Source organism: Furipterus horrens, unplaced genomic scaffold, assembly GCF_987537825.1.
Source record: "Furipterus horrens unplaced genomic scaffold, mFurHor1.1.pri manual_scaffold_4, whole genome shotgun sequence".
Lineage (NCBI taxonomy): Eukaryota > Metazoa > Chordata > Mammalia > Chiroptera > Furipteridae > Furipterus > Furipterus horrens.
In genome coordinates, this window is record NW_028327174.1 from 200907908 (window position 1) to 200929677 (window position 21770).

A 21770-nucleotide genomic window follows, 5' to 3' on the forward strand; every position below is an offset into this window, starting at 1 on the left:
AGATGAAGTAACGGGCCTGGAGTTACACAGCCAGGGTGGCAGAGCCAGGCTTCAGACCCAGATAATAATATACGTAAACCGGTTACGCATCTTAAAAAGTCGCCTTTCCCCTCGCCCTGGTTCACTTCTCTCGGAGTCTGTAGCCATGATCTACTTTCTCTTCAAGGCTCTTTGGAAAACCCTTGGAGCTCTAGCCCAGACGTTCACTCGCTCAGCACCTCTTTGTGCCAGACCCCCCCGGGTGCCGGGCTCAGGCTCCTGCCCCCGCCTGATTTGTGTCGCTGGCCCCTGAAAGGGCAGAGCCAGCTCCTCCTCAACAGCAGGGGGAGCAACACCCTGCTTTTAACCACGACTCCTCCTTGGACCCTGGGCAGCCTTGGGTGCTGCACCTTCAGGGCCGCAGGAGGACCAGAGAACACAGAAAAGGAGGCCCTGGGCTGACCCTTGTGGGTGGGGGCTGGAATCACAGCCAAGGCCCACCAGTGGGGAACCCGCTGCTAGTCTGGATTCTGACGGTATTCAGTTGGTCGTCCGCTTGCCCTTGCGCTTGTTAAAGGCAGGGTGTGCCTAAGAGATCTCACAGTCACTTACCGAAAGCCCCAGCTCCACCATGAGCGTGTTCCTCCTGTGAGTTAGTTTGTAAGTCAGCCTTTTCCTGTGGAACAGTTGCATTAGAATTTAAAGACTGATGTTAATCTAATTGTGACCTAAAGATTGAGTCATAAGCTGACTGATTTACCATTAAAATAGTGAAACATAATGTTGTTAAAATTGTACCCAATCTTTACCTATTTTTCAAATAGGTAAGACATGCTGTCTCCTCCACTCCTGATTTTTGTGTCTTTCCAAAAATCGTCACCTGTGCATTATTTCAGCCATATGGCAGCACGCTGTAGACACTGCTCCGTACCTTCCGTCGTCCAGTTCCTATCACGTGACAGGTGTGCATTGTCAGTGCACTTGGCTCCGTCTCAGGGTACCCCAGCCTGTAATGAGCGTCCGTGTCCTTCCCAGCACCTGGCTGTCACAGCAGTGCCACGGGGGTGTGCCTTGTCTGCACAGAGGGTGGGCAGAGAGGCCTGCGGGGTCGGCTCCTCGAGCCGACCGACGGGGTCAGGGGCCCCGTGCACCAACGGTGTTGATCACACTCCCAGGTGCCTCCCGAGGAGCTCCCGCCTATTCCAAGCTGCCGGCAGTGTCGCCACGCACCTGTTTACCGCAGCCCCGTGTGTGTTCGCTTTGGGTTTTAGTTTTGTCCCTGAGCCTGCCCCCCACCCCCAGAAAACTGGTTTTATGGGGGACCTCCAGGAGCGAGCAGAGAAGAAAGGGTTCCGTGACAGCACTGACACTGGACGGCCCACGCAGGGGCTCCCCGACTGCACTGGGGGGCTGTGCACTGCCGGCCGCACAGCCAGGGCCCACTGTCCCCATGCCGCACTTAGCCTGGCAGAGGCTTCTCTGCCGTGGAGCTGGGTGCCGCAGCTGTACATGGGGATCAGCGTTTGGGGCTCCCTCTGTGGGGCGGGGTCCCGCGGGCTTCTGCCGGGGCTTCAAGTCCCACATCCTGTCTCGGACCACCTCCCTCAGTCCCATCAGAACTACCCCACCTTTCCAGTGTTTTCAAACGTGGTCCACCTGGGGGGTGAAGGATGGTGCTTCCCTCTTCCTGTGGCTGGGGTTGTACCCTTGCTCACCGAAACTTGGGGAAGGACCAGCAATGTGTGGAAACTGACCTCTCAGACGGGAGCCCCGGGCCAGGGCCAGGGCCAGGGTCCCTGCTGTGCAGAAGGCGGAGCCGTTTTTAAAAATGGGCTCTTTCCTCTGATGGGGCGCTGACCGCAGTCTGGGCACCACTCAGGCTCTCCATGCACGGGCTGCACTCCGCCCGCCTTTCCGTCTCGCGGGTGAGAGACGCACACCAGAGGGACCCCTGTGCTGTCCCTTATGTAAGCCACTCACTGCGGTCCCACGGGGCGGGGCCTGGGCAGCGTAGCTCACCGCCGTCCTCTCAGCCTCGGCTGTGCGGACCAGAAGCTCACCCCACCCGGGCCCAGCCGCTCGGCCCTTGTGCGGGCAGGGCAGGTGCGCCGTCCCGCTCCCAGCACGCCTGGCGTCCGCGGTCTTACTCCACGTGCTGCCTTCACCCGGGTTAAGTGAGTCAGTTTTCTTTTACTGTGTAAATGGGAGGATTTGCTCCAAAAAGATGATGGAACGTTTTAAAATAAAAGTGAAGGACTGTAACGGAATAGCATCGGGGATATTTCTGGCTTAACACAGCCATGTGCAGAGCGCCGTTAGCAGTTTGCAGGCCGACTCCAGCAGGGGGAGACAAGCTCACACCAGTGGTCATCCTGGAAGGAAGAGGAGGGGGTTTATTTACACGGTCCGTGCATGCGTGTGAACGAAGGGGGGGGAACGGGCAGGAGAGAAGCGGGCGCCCCCGAAAGCTGTCTCGTTCTCTGTGCGTGTCTCCGTCTCAAGGTCTAGAACATGGTATTTTTAGAAAAGACCGTCGCCTGAGAGCAGGTGATATTTCTGAAGTTATTTCACTGTCCGTGGTTTATTATGGGGTGCTTTAAAATCTAAAACCCTAACATGTCTAGAAAACTTCACGGGAGAGCTACTCTTTAAACATATTGTTGGCTGAGCAAGAGCCTGAAAGCCGCTGGTCCTTCTGGGAGCCTCTGCTGTGAGCATGTCTCCCTGGGGACTCGGAGCCCTTCCCGCCCACGGCAGTGCGGTAGGCTGGGCGTGTAAGGCGCAGAGAGGACTCGGAAGGACTGAACGGCCAGCGGGGCGGCAGCGGGAGTGCGTCCTTCTCCCCGCTCTGGCTTGACCCAGGGACCACCAGTGATGTCTAATTGGTATTTAGAGCAGCTCAGTGTCCTTAAAGAGCAGTAACTTGTTCCCAGGTGTCGGTCGCACAGAGCCCTGCACGTCGTCGTAACGGGCAGACACATAACTCACCGGTCACGCTTCACTCGTTAACCCCATAGGCCAGAGCAAGAAGGTCCTCTCAAGGCCTCCCCTAAGTTCAGGGGCTCAGAACGGGGCAGTCGGGGGGTACGACAGTGAAGACACTTCAGAGCTTCGTCTCCTAAAGGCGGGACAGGTGCATGTACAAAGCTTTCCTCTTGGGGGAACCTAGTTTCCGAGAAGTCGCTCCTCGTCTCCCATGCGCTCTCCCGCTTCAGACAAACGCGCCACGTTGAAACTGAGAGGGGGTGGCGTCTCGCTTCCTCCACTGGCCTTTGTAGCCAGTTTTCTCCGCGAGCAGACCATTGCCGCTACCTTCTTCCTGGTTTGAGGGCAGTGGCTTCATTAAGTCAGAAAGAGGTAGACCCAGCCTACGACCCAGCCTACGTCCCAGCAAGGCGGCCGTAAAGAAGGGCCTGCCGCAGGGCCGGGTGTCGCGCGGCCTTCTCCAGCCTTTGTCCCACGGCACATGTAAGCTCATCACCAGACCCGTGCAGCATGCCGATCCGCGTGCCGACTGACTGACAAGCAGGTATGACTGTGATTCACTCACACCGGCTGGCTGTGGTCATTGTTCTGTCTGAGTCTAAGGGAGAAGAGGCCGGGGCCCCTGACTGCTTAGTCGGGTGCTGCATGTTTTAGAACTTCTTGGGGCGCACGGGTTGAAAAGTCACTGGCCTAGACTCAAACTATGTGAGGAAGTGCAGAAACCCCACGTGTGCTCCAGGCCCGTGCTAACACCGTTGCCCGCCCCCGGCACTCAGACACCGGGCGCTGGCTGCTGGGAGCTTGTGACTCTTCGGGACGTTGCTGCTGAGGAGGACGTTAGACTGAGCAATGAGCTGGGCAGGGCGCAGCGACTGCTTCTCAGTGCCACGTGGCGCCGCGTCAGTGAGCAGGCTCACAGCCTCTGCTTCTGCCGTGGTTGGAGGCGTCAGCCTTCTGTGGTGATCCAGTATCGCTCTGTGTCGTCAGGGTCTCTTCCCTTACATCGGGTACACGTCAGGCTCTTCAAGTGACATTCTTTTCCTCTTCGTTGGGCACTTTCGGACACCTGGAAAACCAGCGGTTCCTGAGGGGAAGCAGTACCATGTTTGTGGCATTTGCCTGTACCCATCGGCCTCACCCCGACAGACTCCACAGGGGAGGGGACAGACAGTCTGTGCAGCAGCCAGCAGAGCAGGTCTGCCCCGAAGGGGAGCGTTCTCGGCGCTGTGGGGGCGCTGCCCCGCTGCCGTGGGCCCTGTCCAGGCGGTGCGGTGGTCAGGGTGACTGGTCACTGACGCCCCAGCTTATAGTAACCATTCATGCTGTCCTTTCTACTTAAACAGATTCCTTGCTGAAATAATTTTACCACTTTTTTTTGTTTTCTGCAGGAGGACACCATGGAGGTGGAAGAGTTCCTGAAAGAAGCCGCAGTCATGAAAGAGATCAAGCACCCTAACCTCGTACAGTTACTCGGTGAGTGCGTGCGGCTCTTGTCATTGAACCCACAGGGTGGCGCGGGCGCTGTGAGGCAGAGGGCAGGGCTGGCGGCACTGGGACGTCTGTGCTCTGCCAGCGCTCGGCCGTTGGCTAAGGAGGCCTGCGTGCGACTGTGTGTGTCGGGAGGGGGACATGGAAGAGAGAATGTTACACTACTTTAAATTGCTACCTCAAAGCAGTGACACACAAGTCTCAGGTTGGCTTCTGACACTTAAGAATTGTTAACGTTTCTTCACTGAAGTGATTCTGTAAGTAGACATAACCCTGTTGGCGTGAACTAACAGTGATTTAGGCTTTTTGATGTGGGCCTGGCCTTTGCTTCTGAACTCATTGACAGCCTCTTCCTGTTTAATTCTGTTGTCTCGAGAGGAAGGAAAGAGTGGGACCTCGTCTCTCCCGCAGGATCATAACCGCAGGTCACAAGTGCCTGGACCCAGATCAGAAGTTGGGCCCAGGGCGCTGGGGCAGACTCAGCAGCGTTTTCCCTCCGTGCCAGCCTTGCTGGCACCTGTGCAGGTGGGAGGTGAGCAGCACCCTGAAACCCTCCGTGTCTCGTTGGCAGGGGTGTGCACCCGGGAGCCCCCGTTCTATATAATCACTGAGTTCATGACCTATGGGAACCTGCTGGATTACCTGAGAGAGTGTAACCGGCAGGAGGTGAACGCTGTGGTGCTGCTGTACATGGCCACTCAGATCTCGTCGGCCATGGAGTACCTGGAGAAGAAAAACTTCATCCACAGGTAGGGGCCCGGCCCAGAAGCCCTCCCCTCGGCCGTGGCGGGGGGCGGGGGGCCTGCGGATCCTTACAACAAGCCCCGGCCTCTGAGGACTTCTGGCTCAGCCTCCTAACTTTCGTGCTGGCCACGTGCTAGGTCTCGGGGCGCAGGCAAACAGTGGGTTCCCGACGTTGCCAGCTTTGGATGTGCGTCCAGGGCTAAATTCAGCCAGGCCTGGACTCTGGAGCAGCGGAGCTGTTAACCCCTGGGGTAGTAAGCACCTCACTGGGGAACCATCTGGACTAAGTAGAATATGAAATATAAAAGGCGCGCTTCCTAATGATCACAGCGTCCCGCCCACCCGCGTGCAGCCTTGTGGCCCCTTCCTGAGAGCAGCAGGCGCTGCTTTTACACAGACCTGCGGTGATAGCCAGCGCGGGGGTTTGGTCTCTGTGCTGCGTGTCTCCCCTTCTCCTCATTATCATTTCGCTCTGCACTTAACTTGCTGTCATCTGGTTCAGCCGTGTTTCCACAATTGTTAGAATTGTGTATCTGTGGTTCCAAATTGAGCGTTTTTGCTGTGTTGAAGCCTGGAGAGTTTTGACCTTCAAGTGTGCCACCATTGTCTGGGTCTTTGCATTCTTGGGCGGGGGACATGGCTTCCTAGCAATGCGGCAGCGTGTGCGGGACAAAGCCTGATGGGCTTGCCGGAGGCTTTTACACAAGATGGTCTCCACGCCACCGCCGGGGCCTTTCCTGCCCAATTAACTCGAGTGCGAAGCCTGTGTGCGAGACTTCGTCGTGAGGACTCAGCGTGGCACGTGTGAGGTGCTGGCGGTTCCTTGGGAGACACGTTTCTGTGCTCCATGAGGCCCTGATGCAGAGGCTCCTGTCGCTCTAAGGACGTGAACCCTCTGAAGCTGCAGATTGAGGTTTCTTGACTTCAGTTTGCCTTGCGCAGCGAGGCCCATTCCCGCTTCATCCGGGCAAACCGAAACTCCTTTACCCGGGCCCCATTAGGCGCCACTCTGTGTTTCATTCCCCTCGGGTTGCTGTCCTGTGCAGCATCACTGGCTGCTTCCTCTTCTCCTTCCTCCACTCCTGGTTGCCGTGGGATTTCATGGTTAACATCCTGGAGCCAAAAATGAGGCTCCTCCTGCCTCCCTGGGAGAATCGGGGCAGGAGGAAGCTGATTATACAGGAGAGAAGTTTTAGGGTATGTGCGGGTGCGCATCAGGAAGAACGAGGACAGCGGGCAACACAATCCGGGCAAAGGGTGCTGTGGGCCTTATTTTACCTCGTCCTCCCAAGTCTGGGCAGGGCGGGCGGAGCCGGGCTGGTCTGACCTTGTCAGCGTCTCACGATGGAGGACTGGCCTGTGCGTTTGCTCCTGGTTCCTGGCACGGAGCAGTGATGACCAGGCAGACGCTTAGATGGCACTGACGCGCTAATTACCACAACCACCCTAAGAAGCAGGCGCTGTCACTGTCACGTCCATGTTATGGGGGAGGTGCCTGAGTCCCAGCCTAAGGCCACCATGCCCGGGAGCCCGCTCCCAGGGCCCACGCTGCTGCCTCTCACCGTGCTGGGATCCCATGGGGTGCTGAAGGACCGGCACTGCTCCCCGGGGCGGGGGGAGTTAACGTAAGTTTCCGGGGGGCCAGACGGCCTTTTCCCACTGTCTGTGGTGGGTTTGTGTAGCTGGAGAGCTGGCTGGGAACGCTCATGGGTGAACTTTCTCCTTTCCCAGAGATCTTGCTGCCCGAAACTGCCTGGTAGGGGAAAACCACTTGGTGAAGGTGGCTGATTTTGGCCTGAGCAGGTTAATGACAGGGGATACCTACACAGCCCACGCCGGCGCCAAGTTCCCGATCAAGTGGACCGCTCCTGAAAGCCTGGCCTACAACAAATTCTCCATCAAGTCTGACGTCTGGGGTAAGGGCCGTCCGGTTCCCGCCATGCCCATCCAGGGTGCGCTGCTTTTCCCGGTTGTGTATGTGTTTTTTCTCTCCTTTTTCACTCTTTCTTGCTCTTCCTTTTCTTCCCTCCCCACAATTACTTCTCTTTGTTTGCTTGATTCCTTTTTATTTAAAAATCTTTTCTCCCCTATTTTCTTTCCAAAATGAAGTAAAAATGAGTTTTTTCTTCCAAAATAATTCAGCGTATCCATCTTGGTCTTCATTCTAAGTTTACTCCTTGGGTTTGCGGGGGCAGCAAGCTGCCCCCTGCAGATTCCAGAAGTTTCCTCTATGCTGGAAATGTCGTGTAGTTTGGTTTGGGCTTTCAAGAGGATGCTACCCTCCAAAGCCTCATGGGACGGTATTTTTTTACCTTTTTACTTTAAAATTTTTTTAAATTTATTATTTTTGTAGAGAGAGAGGGAGAAAGGGAGAGAAACATCGATCAGTGGCCTCTTGTTGCCTCTCACATGCCCCCAACCAGGGACCTGTCCTAAAACCCAGGCACGTGCCCTGACTGGGAATCAAACCCGTGGCAACCTTTCAGTTCACAGGCCGGCACGCCATCCACTGAACCGCACCAGCCAGAGCCATTTTTGCTTTTCTAAAGGACTTTTTAGTATGGCAAAGTACAGCCTGCCCTGAAGAAGACAGAGCTGCCCAATGGGCCCCACTGCAGTCACCACCCTGCGCGGCTCATCAGCACCGCAGGCGCTCTTGCGTCCTCTGTCCTGCCCGCTCCCCTGACCCTCATTTTGAAGCAGATCGCCAACGTCATATTTGGTCTCTTAAGTAGTTTAGAATGACCCTCTTAAAGATGGCTTTTTTTCTCATCACCAAAGCACCTCGCCTCCCAAAATTGACGGAAATTTCTGAATATTATCAAATATCCAGTAAGTGTTCAAATTTCTCTTTGAATCATAAAAGTCATACTTTTATTTTATAGTTTGTTTGAATTAAGATCGAAATATGGTTTACACAAGCTGACTGGTTGATACGTTACTTCAGACGCCTCTCATCTGTCAGTTCCCTTTCCATCTCTTCCTCTGTTTGTTTGTTAAAGAAACCCTGTCACTCACCCTTCAGGTTCCTCCCATTCTGAGTTTGGCTCATTGGATCCACCTCTTCAGTATTCCTGCTAAGTGGGTGGTCGGATCTAAACAGCTTGATCGTGTTTGGATTTGACTCCTTCTTCTTTTAGTTAAGAGCCCTTCATAGGCGGTGGTGTGTTTTTCATCAATAGGTACATGATTGTTGATTTTCTTTCTTTTTTATGATCTTAGCAGTTATTGATACCCAGCGCCTAGATCCACTAATTTATTAGAGGTTACCAAATGGTAGTTCCCTGATTCTCTTATTTCCTAGTCATTTATTAGCTCAGTACTTCCGTAAGAAGAAACTGTCCCTCGTCTGCTCTCTGGGTGCTTAGGGCGCAGGCCGTACAGGGAAGGCAGGGTCAATGGCTGCTTTCGTGCCATTGTTTGCCAGTTCTCACTGTCACGACTTGGTGATAAAATGAGCATATATGTAATGAACTAGTGCATACATATCTATATGTAACGTGTTTAAATACATCTGCTGTGTATGGTCCCATACAGTTATTTTCCTCATTGTGGTACTCAGAGGGTCTCAGCCTTGGCCGGTGGGAACTTCGCGCTGTTCCTGGTCCTTCTGACGAGACCCTTGTCCTTCCGGTATAATGTCTGTGCTGTCTGGGAGGACAGGGTACTCTGGCTTCTTTCCCTGCCCGAGGCCTGAGCCACCCATTTCTCCAGGGGGTCAGTTCTGCTTTTCTTTAACGGGATCAGGAATTTCAAGGCTATACTCTGGGACTGCAAAACTTTCAAAGATTTTGTAAGAGTTTTGTGAAATGTTGCGAGTTGGAAGGGGCCTCGGAGGCTGTCTGAAGCACACAGAGAGGTGGTCCTGGAGCCCGATGCAGGGGTGGCCCCTGACTTAGAACCCTAGGTTCCCGCCACCACTCATCCCAGCAAGAGGGTCACGTTCCCTCCCAGACCCCGGAGGGGCTCGTCGGCCCAGTCCCCTTCTCTCCCTGAGCGTGTTCTAGTCTGTGCGGGTGGGCGAACTGACAGTTGTGTTCTGGTCCGGGTTGCTGGTAATGAAGAGCTTGGTTAAATGTTAGTGCCTGGCCTGCTTCTGAGGGTGTAATTTCTGATGTCTGCTACACAGGTAACTCATTTTAAATGCAGGATACTTACACCTTACACATTTCAAATAACCATTCTCACTCTTTTTTCTTTTAGCATTTGGAGTACTGCTTTGGGAGATTGCTACCTACGGCATGTCACCATACCCGGGAATCGACCTGTCCCAGGTGTATGAGCTGCTAGAGAAAGACTATCGCATGGAGCGCCCGGAAGGCTGCCCAGAGAAGGTCTACGAACTCATGCGAGCATGTGAGGCTTCCCCCACCAGTTCTAAAATTACATGTGGGCATGTAAAACACCCCCACTGCCGGGGTGTATATGCAGAGTAAAACATCAGAGTGTTCCATTTGCTTTCTTCATCCCTAGTCTTCAGACCAATGAGTGAAATGGGTTGATACAGACTTTGCAGACTTTTTTCAGTGTTTCCCTACATCTTTATTCATGTATAGTATTTACGTGTGAGGGTTTTTGTTTGTTTCAGATTGATGCATACCAAACTTGGATTTCTTATTAACGAATACGAATTCCTGGACCTACCTTCAGGCATCGTGCTATAGAAAGTAGATAGTCCAGGGGAGGTTTATCTGATTAGTTTTTCAAGGGGGCGGGGGAACCACGATTATCTTCTGGAGGGTGAGCCCCTGGTAGTACAGGCTTCCCCCATTCAGTGAGTGTTCTAGGAACCCATCTGTATCAGTGCACCACCTGCTGCTGTTGTGAGAGGCTGCATTGGGCTTCAGTGAATTTTTGGACAAAAACTCAGTGTTTGCCCATTCCATGACGGGTGATTTCCACGTGCACCTGCCCGCACTGTGCTGAGTGTTCAGCAGTTTTTGACCAAAACAGCATGACCACCATGCCCCACCCTCCCCGTTCACCCAGTCTCGGCCCAGGTGACTTTTTTGTTTCCCCTGATGAAAAAAGTCCTCAAAGGGAAACGCTTTGCCAGTGCAGAAGAGGTGAACAAAGAACAGCAGAAGCACTAAAAGGCATCAGAATAGACGAGGTCAAACACTGTTTAGAGCGGCGGGAAAAAGTCTCAGTAGGTGTATTGCAGCCAATGCAGAGCACTTTGCAGGTGACTGAAATGTAAACCGGTGAGAATGCACACACCGTACCTTAGAAATAAGTTCTATTTTTGGGAGGGGTCCCCCCTTGTATTATATTTATAAACTCATTCCCACAACTTTCTTTGCACTTGGCAGTGTTAACAGACGTATCTTCCCGTGATCGTGATTCAGAGCTGTTGCGGCCTCTCCCCTGCCCCTCACTTATTTTTGTCTAGCTGTTCAGCATCCCGTTAAACGGCGTATGCACTCATCCCATCCTCCCGTGACTGACACCTGGTTGTCTCACACAGGTGTGGGGCTTTGCCGTTGTGAGCAAGGCAGGAGTGAGCGCCCTCACCCACACGCCTCTGCATTGCGCTGGGGCTCCTAGGGTGGGACTCTGAGCCCAAAGGGCCGTGTGCATTTTTAATTTTCATAGATTTTACCAAATAGTTTTTCAAAAAAGCTTGTACCGACCTGTACGCCCACCAGACATGCGTGTGAGTGACTACATCCTCATCAGCCCTGGGCTTGATCAGTCCTTAATCCTTATTTTAATCTTGTTTTGATTAGTATTTCTTTACTGGTGAGGGATTTTGGACTTTGGTGGGTGGGAGAACAGGCGAGCTGTTTGGCTTAGTAATTCTCTGCCCTGCTGGCGTGGGGCTGGGAAGAAGATCTTTGTAAAGGCAGTTCTGGCTGTCCGTATCTCTGGGGTTTTATAATCCATAGTCCCGTCAATATCTAAAGTATTTTCAAATTCTTAATATCTGTAATAGGACACGGTGGTGTTTGTCACTTTAACTTGTCACACCAAAAGATGGGTAGCAGGAATGGAATGCTTCTTTTGAGAATTGCTAGCTACATACTTGTGAGCAAGGCCTCCTGGGTGAACTGACTGGGGCCTCATCTCTCCAGGTTGGCAGTGGAATCCCTCCGACCGGCCCTCCTTTGCTGAAATCCACCAAGCCTTTGAAACAATGTTCCAGGAGTCCAGCATATCAGATGGTAAAGTGCCCGTCCTTGGGGTGCCCGCAGGGGGGTGAAAGGCAGGTGTAGGAGGGACGGCTGTGGGGACCCCAGCTCTGGCCCATTAGTTTGCTCCCCGGGAGAAGTGTGTGCCACCCAGTCATCTGACCCCAGAGAGCTGGGCAGGGGCTCGAGGGTGGAACGCTCTGTCTTCGGTAGCCATGCAGAATTCTGAAAACTGCTCAGTGTGGTTTATCATTTGTATCTCTTTTCTGTAAATGTGTGTGGATGGCCAGTGTTATTTTAAAAAGAAAGAGAAAACTAGCATACCAAAACGCGACCGCTACTGATGGCTGCTGGTTTCTGTTTGTGGGGGCTGTTTTGGTGGCCCTTAGAGGTGGAGAAGGAGCTGGGGAAGAAGGGCATGCGAGCGGTTGCGAGTACTTTGCTGCAGGCGCCAGAGCTGCCCACCAAGACGAGAACCTCCAGGAGAGCGACAGAACACAAAGACTCCACTGACGTGCCTGAGGCAGCCCACTCCAAGGGCCCGGGAGAGCCTGGTATGTCCCTGTCTGTCCCCCGCCAGAGGCCGGGCCAGTGTGGCCCACGGGAAGCCGTGAGGAGGACCTGCACAGCAGGGCAGACGAGTCCCGTGTCAGTAGCCCACCGCTGGAAAGCGGCCCTCCTCTCCCCGCAGCACCCTGCCCGCCTGTGCCTGCATCACTCACGGCCTTGGCACAGAGCAGGCGTCCTGCCTGGTCTCTGAGACGTGCGAGGGAGACGGTACAGGCTCAGGAGGGGTCTGGAGCCTCCGTGTGCCAGGCTCTGTTCAGACCCAGGGTGCTCCGATGTAGCAGCTGTTCCCCTGCCTCCCAAACCCCAAAAGTCTGGGCCCCACCACAGGCCAGCGGAATGGGAGTGTTGGAGGGGGGCCCGCGCCCGGCATGCGGGGGTGCTCTGCTGGACCACAGACAGACTGGAAAGGGACAGTACGAAGCCGGAGTTCGGGGATGTTTTGCCACAGCAGAACCTACAGAACCATGTTTCCCAGTTTTTTATTATATACCCATAGTTTTAAACCGCTGAATGTGCAGCCTATACATACAAAGTATGTCCATGTGCTGCTGCACGGGTCCATGAGGTATATTATAAAATATACACTTAAAGTTTACGTAAGAAATACATCCACGTCACAGTGCTCTCTCTCAGTGCCCCGGTCATCTCGCTCAGTCACTTTAGAGGCCACGGTGCATAAACGACCCAGAACCTGGGACCCTTTGTCCTTCTGGCAGTTGTGATGTTGGGTAGCTGAGCAGTGCGAGGGGCCCCTGTGGGGGCTTCGTGCTAATGAGACGGCCAGCGAGGAGCAGTCCTGTCTGTTTCTGCCCGTCAGTGCTCATCTGTGGGTGATATGTAATCTCACGGGAGCCCGGAGGGTCAGCTGGCTGTTCAGCACTGGGACCCGGCTGTGCATGGTTTGTTTGAATTGCACCCTCTTCCCCTGTCTCACAGTTTGGGGAGATCCAGGCTGTCCCCGAGCCTCTCACCTCGCAGCTCCCCCAGGGGCAGGGTTCTGTCAGTCACTAGCGGGGAGCTTGGCAATACTAGAAAGATTTCTTAGAAGCTATTATTCATATTTAAAGAGTGGCCATTTAAAAATTTTAAAAGGTCACCCCTTCTTGTTACCCAAGCATAATAAACAGCCTGTTGTCACTGTGCCTTGTGGGTGTGTCCCTTTCCCTCTAGGTCACAGCTCGTAGGAACCTCCACCCACTGGCTGGTCTGAGATTCACAGGCGTGACTCCCTGCTTGGCCTTGTCTTGGTTCTCACTTACAGACGGTGGTGAGGTGGCTCTGCTGATTTCAAAGAAACCAGTGCAGGGATGAGGGGGCCGGGGACATCCTGGCTTTTTGTTCTGTTGTCCTCAAGGGGAGAGACCTAGAACAGTAACAGGAGTGGCCACAGTCACTGAGAAATGATGCTCCAAGAGCTGTGACAAATGCCCCATGTTCACTGTTGCATGACGTTCTCCCACAGTGCTGTGGATTGGTTTTATTACCCTCCATTTTATGGCTGGGAAAGCTGAGGAGGAGCAAGAAGAAGTCACTTGCCCAGGCCTTTGGGCTGGCGAGCGGCAGGGCAGGTAGTCACAGCGGGCCCCTCAGCGTCCAGGGCCCGGGGCTCTGCGGAGAGCAGATGGCAGCTCGGGGCTTCTTGTGCACTCAGCAGCCCACAGCCCGGCTGCCACACTCCCCTGATGTGTTTCAGATCCCACGGACCATGAGCCTGCTGTGTCTCCACTGCTCCCTCGGAAGGAGCGCAGTCCCCAGGACGGTGGCCTGAACGATGATGAGCGCCTTCTTCCCAAAGACAAAAAGACCAACCTGTTTAGCGCCTTGATCAAGAAGAAGAAGAAAACGGCCCCAACGCCTCCCAAACGCAGCAGCTCCTTCCGGGAGATGGACGGCCAGCCAGAGCGCAAGGGGGCCGGGGAGGAAGAGGGCCGTGAAGTCAGCAACGGGGTGCCTGCTCTCACACCCTCAGACACAGCTGAGCCAGCCAAGTCCCCAAAGCCCAGCAGTGGAGCTGGTGTCCCCAACGGGGCCTTCCGGGAGTCGGGCGCAGGCTCCCGGTCTCCCCACCTGTGGAAGAAGTCCAGCACGCTGACCGGCAGCCGACTGGCAGCCAGCGAAGAGGAGGGTGGCAGCAGCTCCAGCAAGCGCTTCCTGCGGTCCTGCTCTGCCTCCTGTGTGCCCCACGGGGCCAAGGACACAGAGTGGAGGTCGGTCACGCTGCCTCGGGATCTGCAGTCCACGGGAAGGCAGTTTGACTCGTCCACGTTTGGAGGGCACAGAAGTGAGAAGCCAGCTCTGCCTCGGAAGCGCGCCAGTGAGAACAGGTCTGACCAGGCAATCAGAGGCACAGTGACACCCCCACCCAGGCTGGTGAAAAAGACGGAGGAAGTGGCCGATGAGGTCTTCAAAGACATGGCGGAGTCCAGCCCAGGCTCCAGCCCTCCCAGTCTGACGCCAAAAGTCCTCCGTAGGCAGGCGGTGGCTCCAGCCTCTGGTCTGCCCCACAGGGAAGAGGCCGGGAAGCCCAGTGCCTTGGGGACACCTGCTGCAGCTGAGCCAGTGCCCTCCGCCAGCAGAGCAGGGCCAGGCCCTTCTGCAGGGACCAGCAAGGCCCCTGCCGAGGAATCCAGAGTGAGGAGGCACAAGCCGCCCTCCGAGTCCCCAGGGAGAGACAAGGGGAAGCTGTCCAAGCTCAAGCCTGCGCCCCCACCCCCACCGCCAGCCTCTGTGGGGAAAGCCGGGAAGCCCTCTCAGGGCCCCAGCCAGGAAGCAGCCGGGGAGGCAGGCGCCAGTGGGAAAGCAAAACCCACGGCTGTGGTCATGGATGCTGTGAACAGTGACGCCACCAAACCCGGCCAGCTGGGAGAGGGCATCAAGAAGCCCGCGCTCCCGTCCTTACCAAAGCCTCAGTCCTCCACCAAGCCAGCGGGGTCCCCAGCCAGCCCAGCCCCCACTCCCTCCACTCTGCCATCAGCATCCTCCGTCCTGGCCGGGGACCAGCCATCCTCCACTGCCTTCATCCCTCTCATATCGACCCGCGTGTCCCTTCGGAAAACCCGCCAACCTCCCGAGCGCATCGCCAGTGGCACCATCACCAAGGGTGTGGTTCTGGACAGCACCGAAGCCCTGTGCCTGGCCATCTCCAAGAACTCCGAGCAGATGGCCAGCCACAGCGCTGTGCTAGAAGCCGGCAAAAACCTCTACACATTTTGCGTGAACTACGTGGACTCCATCCAGCAGATGAGGAACAAATTCGCCTTCCGCGAGGCCATCAACAAGCTGGAGAATAACCTGCGGGAGCTTCAGATCTGCCCGGCGACAGCGGGGAGTGGCCCGGCGGCCACGCAGGACTTTAGCAAACTCCTCAATTCCGTGAAAGAGATCAGTGACATCGTACAGAGGTAGCAGAAGCCAGGTGTCAGGCCAGCCGGAGCCGCCTGCCGTGCAGGAGGGGTCCCCTGTGCCCGCGATGGTGGCTGACACAGGACCAGTGAGTGGGGACCTAGGCCTAGAGCCAAGGGCCCCCGTGGATCACAGCCCCACGACCCATGCTCCTCCGGTGCGCCCCTCCTCCTCAGCCCACTCGCGGGGCCCTCTGTCCTCAGCGCTGCGTGTGGAGGGCCACACAGTGGGCTGCACCCGCCCCCCAGCCCCTTCCCCGGGCGATGGGGGGAGGGCCCTTCAAGGTGGGGCTCCCCAGGCCGGCTGGGAGGTGACGCGCGCCTCTCCGTTGTCCTTCCTGGAGCACCGCCTCTGGCTGTGCCTGCTCCCCCATTTTCCCCAAGAACAAAGGCCCTGAACAGACGCGTGTCGCCAGGCCTTGGGAACCGTGACCGCCGCTCCCCCGGTGAGGGAGGCTGTGCCCGCATCCCCCTGTGCCTCCTGTGCTTACGATGCGCATACGGCCCCGCGTCCTGGGGAGCTCGGCCAGCCGGTCACTGCCCTCCACGGGCGCCGGTCTGGTGCCCTCGCTGTTTCCTCACGGGAAGGACGGCTCTTGTTTGGGTGGCGGGGGGTGGGGGGGCGGGTGAAACAGGGTGCTAGGCTCCGGGTCCCAGGAAGAGGCCCGTGGTGCCTGAGAAGGTCCCATCTGCCTTCGCAGCAGGTCCTCAGAGCCCTCGTGCTCCGGTGACATGCACGGCTGGTCCTGAGGAGGAGGCCTGGGGGGGAAGGGCAGCGGCCGCTGTCCAGCATACAGGGGCGGGGAGGCAGGGGGTGGGGGCACTCGTTGTGGGAACAGCTGGTGCCGAGATGGCCCAGGGGGGGCCCAGAGTCGCCCTGCGTTTGAGTTTCCAGGTGCCCTGCAAAAGGCACTTGATCTTAATTTCTGACCAATCCCCTTCCCAGCCTTGCACCCCGTAAGATAAAGTAGACCCTTGCGGGGCTGCTGCTTTTGTGACAAGCCGGTCTTCCGTTTTCTGGGGCTCTTGAAGCATTTCAAAGCTCTGCCCTCTACACAGCCGCCTCCAGTACGGACACCGGCACCAACACGCAAACAGGAGGGAAGGGACCGGGCCCCGAAGCCCCAACCGGTGCTGGATGCACCCCTGTGGACAAACGTCTTATTTAATTACCACGAGCAACACTTAGCCATCAGGGATGAAGAAAATCACAAAGAAACAGAACCCCAGAAAGTGTCTCGAAGAGCAGGCCTTGGTGTGCTCTTCCCCTGGGCTGCCCAGGACCAGGCTCGTGGGCCAGGGCCCAGGTCTCCTTGACCTTGACCTAGAGCAGCTTCTGAAGGGTGGACAGGCACCGGCCTGGGTCTTACTTCAGGCCCAGAGGCAGCCCTTGGAGAAACCAGGAGAAAACCACCTGCCCCCACGCCGCCTCGTGCCTGCGACCTCACACAGGCCCTCTTTTTACCCTGTCCCCCTAACCTTGTATTCCGCCGGGTCGTTTGATGCTGTCCTCACAGCGCATCACCTCTTTGCCCCCCTGGACTGCTGTGTCACACAGCCTGAGGGAGGGGCTCGCACACCGCCAGCGGCCTTGCAGACAGAGCAGACCACCGCGCCCAGGCTCCTCGGCCCCGTCTGTGAGGCGCTGGTCTTCTCTTCACATGACGTGCCACTAGGCCTCTTGCTTAGACCTTGGTGTCGCACTCCTGCAGCCTTGCTCTTTCATAAACGACGTGTGAATAGTTCTCCACTCCCTCCCTTCTCGAACGCCTATGATGTTTCTTTTTTTTTTTTTTTTTTTTTTTTTGGTCCAGTTACATTTTGTTCCTGTCTACGACTGTTTTTTGAATCCACGTCTCTCCTTTGTAGTATTTTTTAAATAAATGTTTACAACATTAGAAGCTGTGCGGGCGGCTTTATGTGTAACTCCTGCCTGTGGCTTAGCCGTGGTGCATGTCGGGAGGGGGGGGCGTCCTCGTCTTCCTGGGGGGCCGCAGGCTCCGCGTTGGAAAGAGAGCAGGCAGAATCACGGCGGGATCCTGCCTCCTGTGTCGCCGCCAGCCCTCGTCACAAGCCTTTGCTGCAGCCTTGACACTTACTTGCCAGAAGCCCAGCTCTTATCAGTGGCGCTGAGAGCGGGCTGCGCCCCTGTATGGGCCACTTCTGACCGGCGCAGGCAAGGAAGACGGGCCAAGGCTGTGCTGGCTGTCAGGCTGCCCCGGCTCATTGCAGGGGGGGCGGACATCCTGCCCGCATTCCTTGCCCGCCTAAGAGAGTTAATTTCCTCCACGGGTGCTCTCTCTCTCTCATCGCCTTTGAACTTACTTCTACCACTGCCCTCAGCCCCCGTGCACCCCTCACTCGTGTCAGCAGGCCAGGTGCCATTACCACGTGCGCTGGCCTGCGACGGGTGGGAATGCCCTCCCCGGCCCTGCCTCGGCCTCTCCCAGCCCCAGCCCGGGACCTGTGGGGGTGGCGCTGACATCTTCTCATCTTGGTCTCCATTTGACACCAGCTGACAGCTTAGGAAGTGGAAGTCAGGCAAGTGCGGAGCGCCCTGTGATAATGATACTTATTAAGCCAGCAGACTTGTCAGGGGGTGCGGATCCTGCTCGCCAAAGCGCAGTGAAGAGCAGACCTCGGCAGCGAGGGGCGCGGCCTGCCAGGGGACGAGGACGAGGGCGCGTCTGCTAGGACCCGCCTGCACGTGCACACTGAGCAGCTGCAGGTGGTGCCGGAGGTCAGGTTCCTCCCTCCCGCTCCGCAGGCTCAGACCGAGGGCTGCGCTGCAGTGGCTGAGCCGTCCTGGACCCCGGCCCTCCGAAGTCCAGGCTCTTCCCTTGAGTGACCCCTCTCAAGTCGGAAAGAAGGTGTGGAGTGACGGCAGTGACGGCCACAGTGATGGCTGCCCCCACCCTGTCAGACGGGGACGGGTCGTGGACTCTGCATAGCAGCTGCTTAGGCAGCGTGTGTCACACACCTTTCTCCCAAATAAGAAGGATCTTCCATGTCTGTCACCCAAACTTAAACTTGGGTCTAGCCATTCTAGGGCAATGGTTCTTAAACGTTTTTAGGTCCCAGAACGCCTTGAGAACTTAATGCAAGTGGCTCTAGCCCCAGGAAAATGCACACACTACAGTTTTCAGATAATTTGGAGTTCTGCCCTCGAGATCCAGAACCAAGGAGTCCCCAAGGGCCAACCCCACAAAAAGAGCTCTGAACATCGCTATGGAGTACAAGCCAGAAATGTCAGAGTTTTAAAAGGCAAGCCTGGAAACAGAGCCGATGTCGTCCATGGAAGAAAGGATAATACGCGGTGGTCTGGTCACATAGAGGAATGTGACAGAGCGGTGAGAGGGAGCCGAGTGGGGCCGCCCCGCGACGTGAGCGACTCTCACGGATGGAGTCCTGGGGCGCAGAAGTAGCCACGCAAACTGGCAGGGCTGGCGCTCTCACTGATTTCAACAGGCACAGCCAGCCTGGGGTATGGTGTCAGAAGTCAGGAGGGCGGGTAACTGGGGCAGAGGGAGCTCCGGGAAGCAGGCAGTGCTACTTCTTAGCCTGAACGGTGCCAGCTGATGGGTGTGTCCCTTGGTGAAGATTCATCAGGCTGTACACTTGGAACTGGAGCACGTCCTCTCTGTGTTGTGTGTCAGTGAAAGCTTTCTTAAAACGCCAGGTCACGTGAGCACTTCCAGCTCCTTACAGGTGTGGACTGCATCACCACATGTAGCCTTCATGGCTTTTCATCATGATGGCGGTTCTGCCACTGTCCGCGTCAGACGAGGGAGGGTGCTGAGGCTCAGAGACGTGAAGCAGCTTGCCCAAGGTCACACAGCATGCGCCAGCTTATAGCTACTATGCCAAGACTCATGTTTTGACAGTACAGATGGCCACAGCGTGACTAGCAGAGATGTGTGCTCCAGGGCCAGGCTCCTCCCTCCATCGTGGAAGAGAAGTTCAAAATTAGCTTGCTCAGCTTCTCAGGTAACAAGGTACTTTGTAGGAGGTGTTCCCAAATTGAGTGCTCTGGGAAAGTCAATTTCTAAAGGTCGTCTTCGCACAGCAGATGTTAGGTGGGGCAAGACTGACCAACACGGTATCCGTGTCCATGCCTCCCTGACCCCTGGTGGTCCCCCAACACTTCGGGCGAGGCCCCCAGCTCCCAGCTTGGAGGGTTAGCACGCGTGTCTGGGCTGGCTCTCCTGTGGAGTCTGCCATTCAGCGTCTGTGGCACTGTCCGCTACAGCAGCTGCCTTGTGCCTTGCTGCCGCCACGGGCCTCTGTTTTTCTTAAACATTTTTATTACTATTTTGAATGTGTAGGAAAGCATAGAAAGAAATACTCCCTATCAGTTTAATAGCTAAATACATCTAGATCTACACCCAAGATGAAGACGTCTTCGTGTTTTAAGTAAACGTGAATGTTGCCAACCGCTCTGGGGGGCTCGTGCTGGAGGAGGGTGGGCCCGGCTGCTCGGGGGAGCTTTCTCGGCCTCCAAAACAAACGTGTTCCCACGAGCCTCGCCTTCACTACCCTGGAGAGTAACCTTCACCATCAAGGAGAGCGCAGGGGCCGCGGGGAGTGTGGGCTGGGGTCAAAGGAGACATCTAGTCACAGGGAGCGGGAGTGGAGTTACAGATCAATGCCCTCAGCAGTCGGAGCGTTCTGACTTCCGGGGCGGTGGGGCGCGAACGTCCCGGCAACTGGAAAGAAGAGCTCTGTTGATGGTGTTTAGTGCTGAATGCCTAGCCACGGGATAGCCGGGCCTAAGAAGGCCTCCCCGCTCCCCTTTTCCTCCACTTTCCCCATCGAGGCCGAGGTAATCTGGCTGAATGAAAACCCGGCCAGGGCAAGCGTGTGCGCACACACACACAGGAGCGTTCAGCCTGGGGGTCCTCCAGGTCTTGTAACTAGTGACCACAAGGGCAGTAACTCCTAAAGAATAGAAATTGGCAGGTGAGGGTCAGTCCCTCTGCCGTTGGCCTTGGGCCTGCTTCAGCTGGTTGGTCATGAGCACATTCCTTTGTGGGAGTGAGCTGATAGGGTATAATCCTGGTTGCTGTCCCCCCACCCCACCCCCACCTTAAAGCGGGGCAAGCACACACTGGGCTGGAATCGGGCTAGCCTCATCCAGCCACCCTGTGACAGATTCTCAGCGCCAGGGCTGCCCTTCATGGAGACACACAGGCTCGTTTTCTTGAGGTTTGCCCTCCGCGGCTTGAGGGCTGAGTGTTTACCTCTAGTGCCAGTAGACAAAGACCCGGGGATGTGTTCCATCCCTGTCAAACCATTAGGTTAGCAGGAGGAATCCTGGGCCACCCCAGTCTGGGACTGTGGTGGAGGTCAGAGAGCCGGACGTGCCTCCCAGGCTTCGTCTGGTCCCCACCGCTGCGTCTCAGGGCACGTGAACCAGGGCGCTGGGGAGGAGCTCCGGGAGAAGGCCCCTCACTTCAACATAAGGCGATGTTCTGACTCCTGTGTGCCATCTCGTTTACCGCCCCGGTGGTTCCCAGGCAGCTTGGTTCTGTGGCTCAGGCCTGTACACCCCTTAATGAAGCGGCTCTCTGGCTGCCGAGGGCCGAGAGCTGCTGCCGGGGAGTGTAAGCCACTAATAGACTGGAAAACACTGTGAAATGCTCTGGGGTGCCAAGCGGGGCCGAACCCAGTGTGGTTCTAAAAGGCTAATAAAAATCCACCAATTAATTGTGACAGCTCCATGGAAAATTATTCAATTGTGAGCAGGGCAAGCAGCAGCTCCAAAGGAGGAGGGAGGTGTTGCCATAGTAACATCAATACAGGTTCTCATCTAGGCAGTAGAAGCAGCCTGGGAGTGAGAGGCGTCAGGCTGCCGTGTGCGCCCCGGACGGCTGCTCAGCCCGCCCCAGGCCTGCAGCCACTCCAGACTGAGCTCCGGCCGCCTCCAGGCAGAGGAGGTGCTGGCAGAGCCGCTTGGAGAACACCGGGGAGGGAGCGGCAGTTGCAGGCGGAAAGCACATCCTGTGTGTGTTTCCCTGTCCCTTTGGCCACGGGCATTGTACCAGCAGCCAATGAAGGGGATGCTGCTGGAGAGGCGTGTGGCCCGTGCAGCACAGTCCCCTCTCCCCAGAGCTCCGGCCCCGGCAGCCCAGGACGGCGAAGTTCCTGGGCACTGAGCGCCTGTAGGCAGGAGTCAGGCGAGCTGTCTGTGAACGTTTGCAGGCGTTACAACTTTTATTTTGAAAGGTCCACACAGCACGTCCCATACTCCCAAGGGACCTCGTGTTAACTGGGTGAAGAACAAGATTGAGCTTTTTCGTTTTTAACTCTGAGCCATGCTCTGTACCCAATGGGATGATCTCAGTCACCAGCGCACTTTGGATTCAGCTAGAGACGTCCCCAAGGAGACCGTCCCAACCTTGACTGCCCACTGTCATCACTCGGTCTGCCTGACTTCGGCTCCATGCAGCCGGGGCCAGGGGCTGCTCAGAGC

The 21770-nt window shown here is 56.3% G+C and overlaps 1 protein-coding gene across 2 annotated transcripts in view; it reads left to right on the forward strand.

The window, feature by feature from the left end:
• The window catches only part of ABL1 (ABL proto-oncogene 1, non-receptor tyrosine kinase), a 107151-nt gene extending 91237 nt beyond the window's left edge, over positions 1-15914 (forward strand). For both annotated transcript variants that reach the window (XM_090274909.1, XM_090274910.1), the window contains exons 5-11: positions 4353-4437; positions 5024-5201; positions 6928-7112; positions 9400-9552; positions 11271-11360; positions 11717-11881; positions 13591-15914. In XM_090274909.1, the coding sequence (XP_090131035.1) occupies positions 4353-4437; positions 5024-5201; positions 6928-7112; positions 9400-9552; positions 11271-11360; positions 11717-11881; positions 13591-15302 (2568 nt within the window). In that variant the 3' untranslated portion in view covers positions 15303-15914. The remainder of the gene's footprint in view (positions 1-4352; positions 4438-5023; positions 5202-6927; positions 7113-9399; positions 9553-11270; positions 11361-11716; positions 11882-13590) is intronic.
• Positions 15915-21770: the final 5856 nt, after the last annotated feature.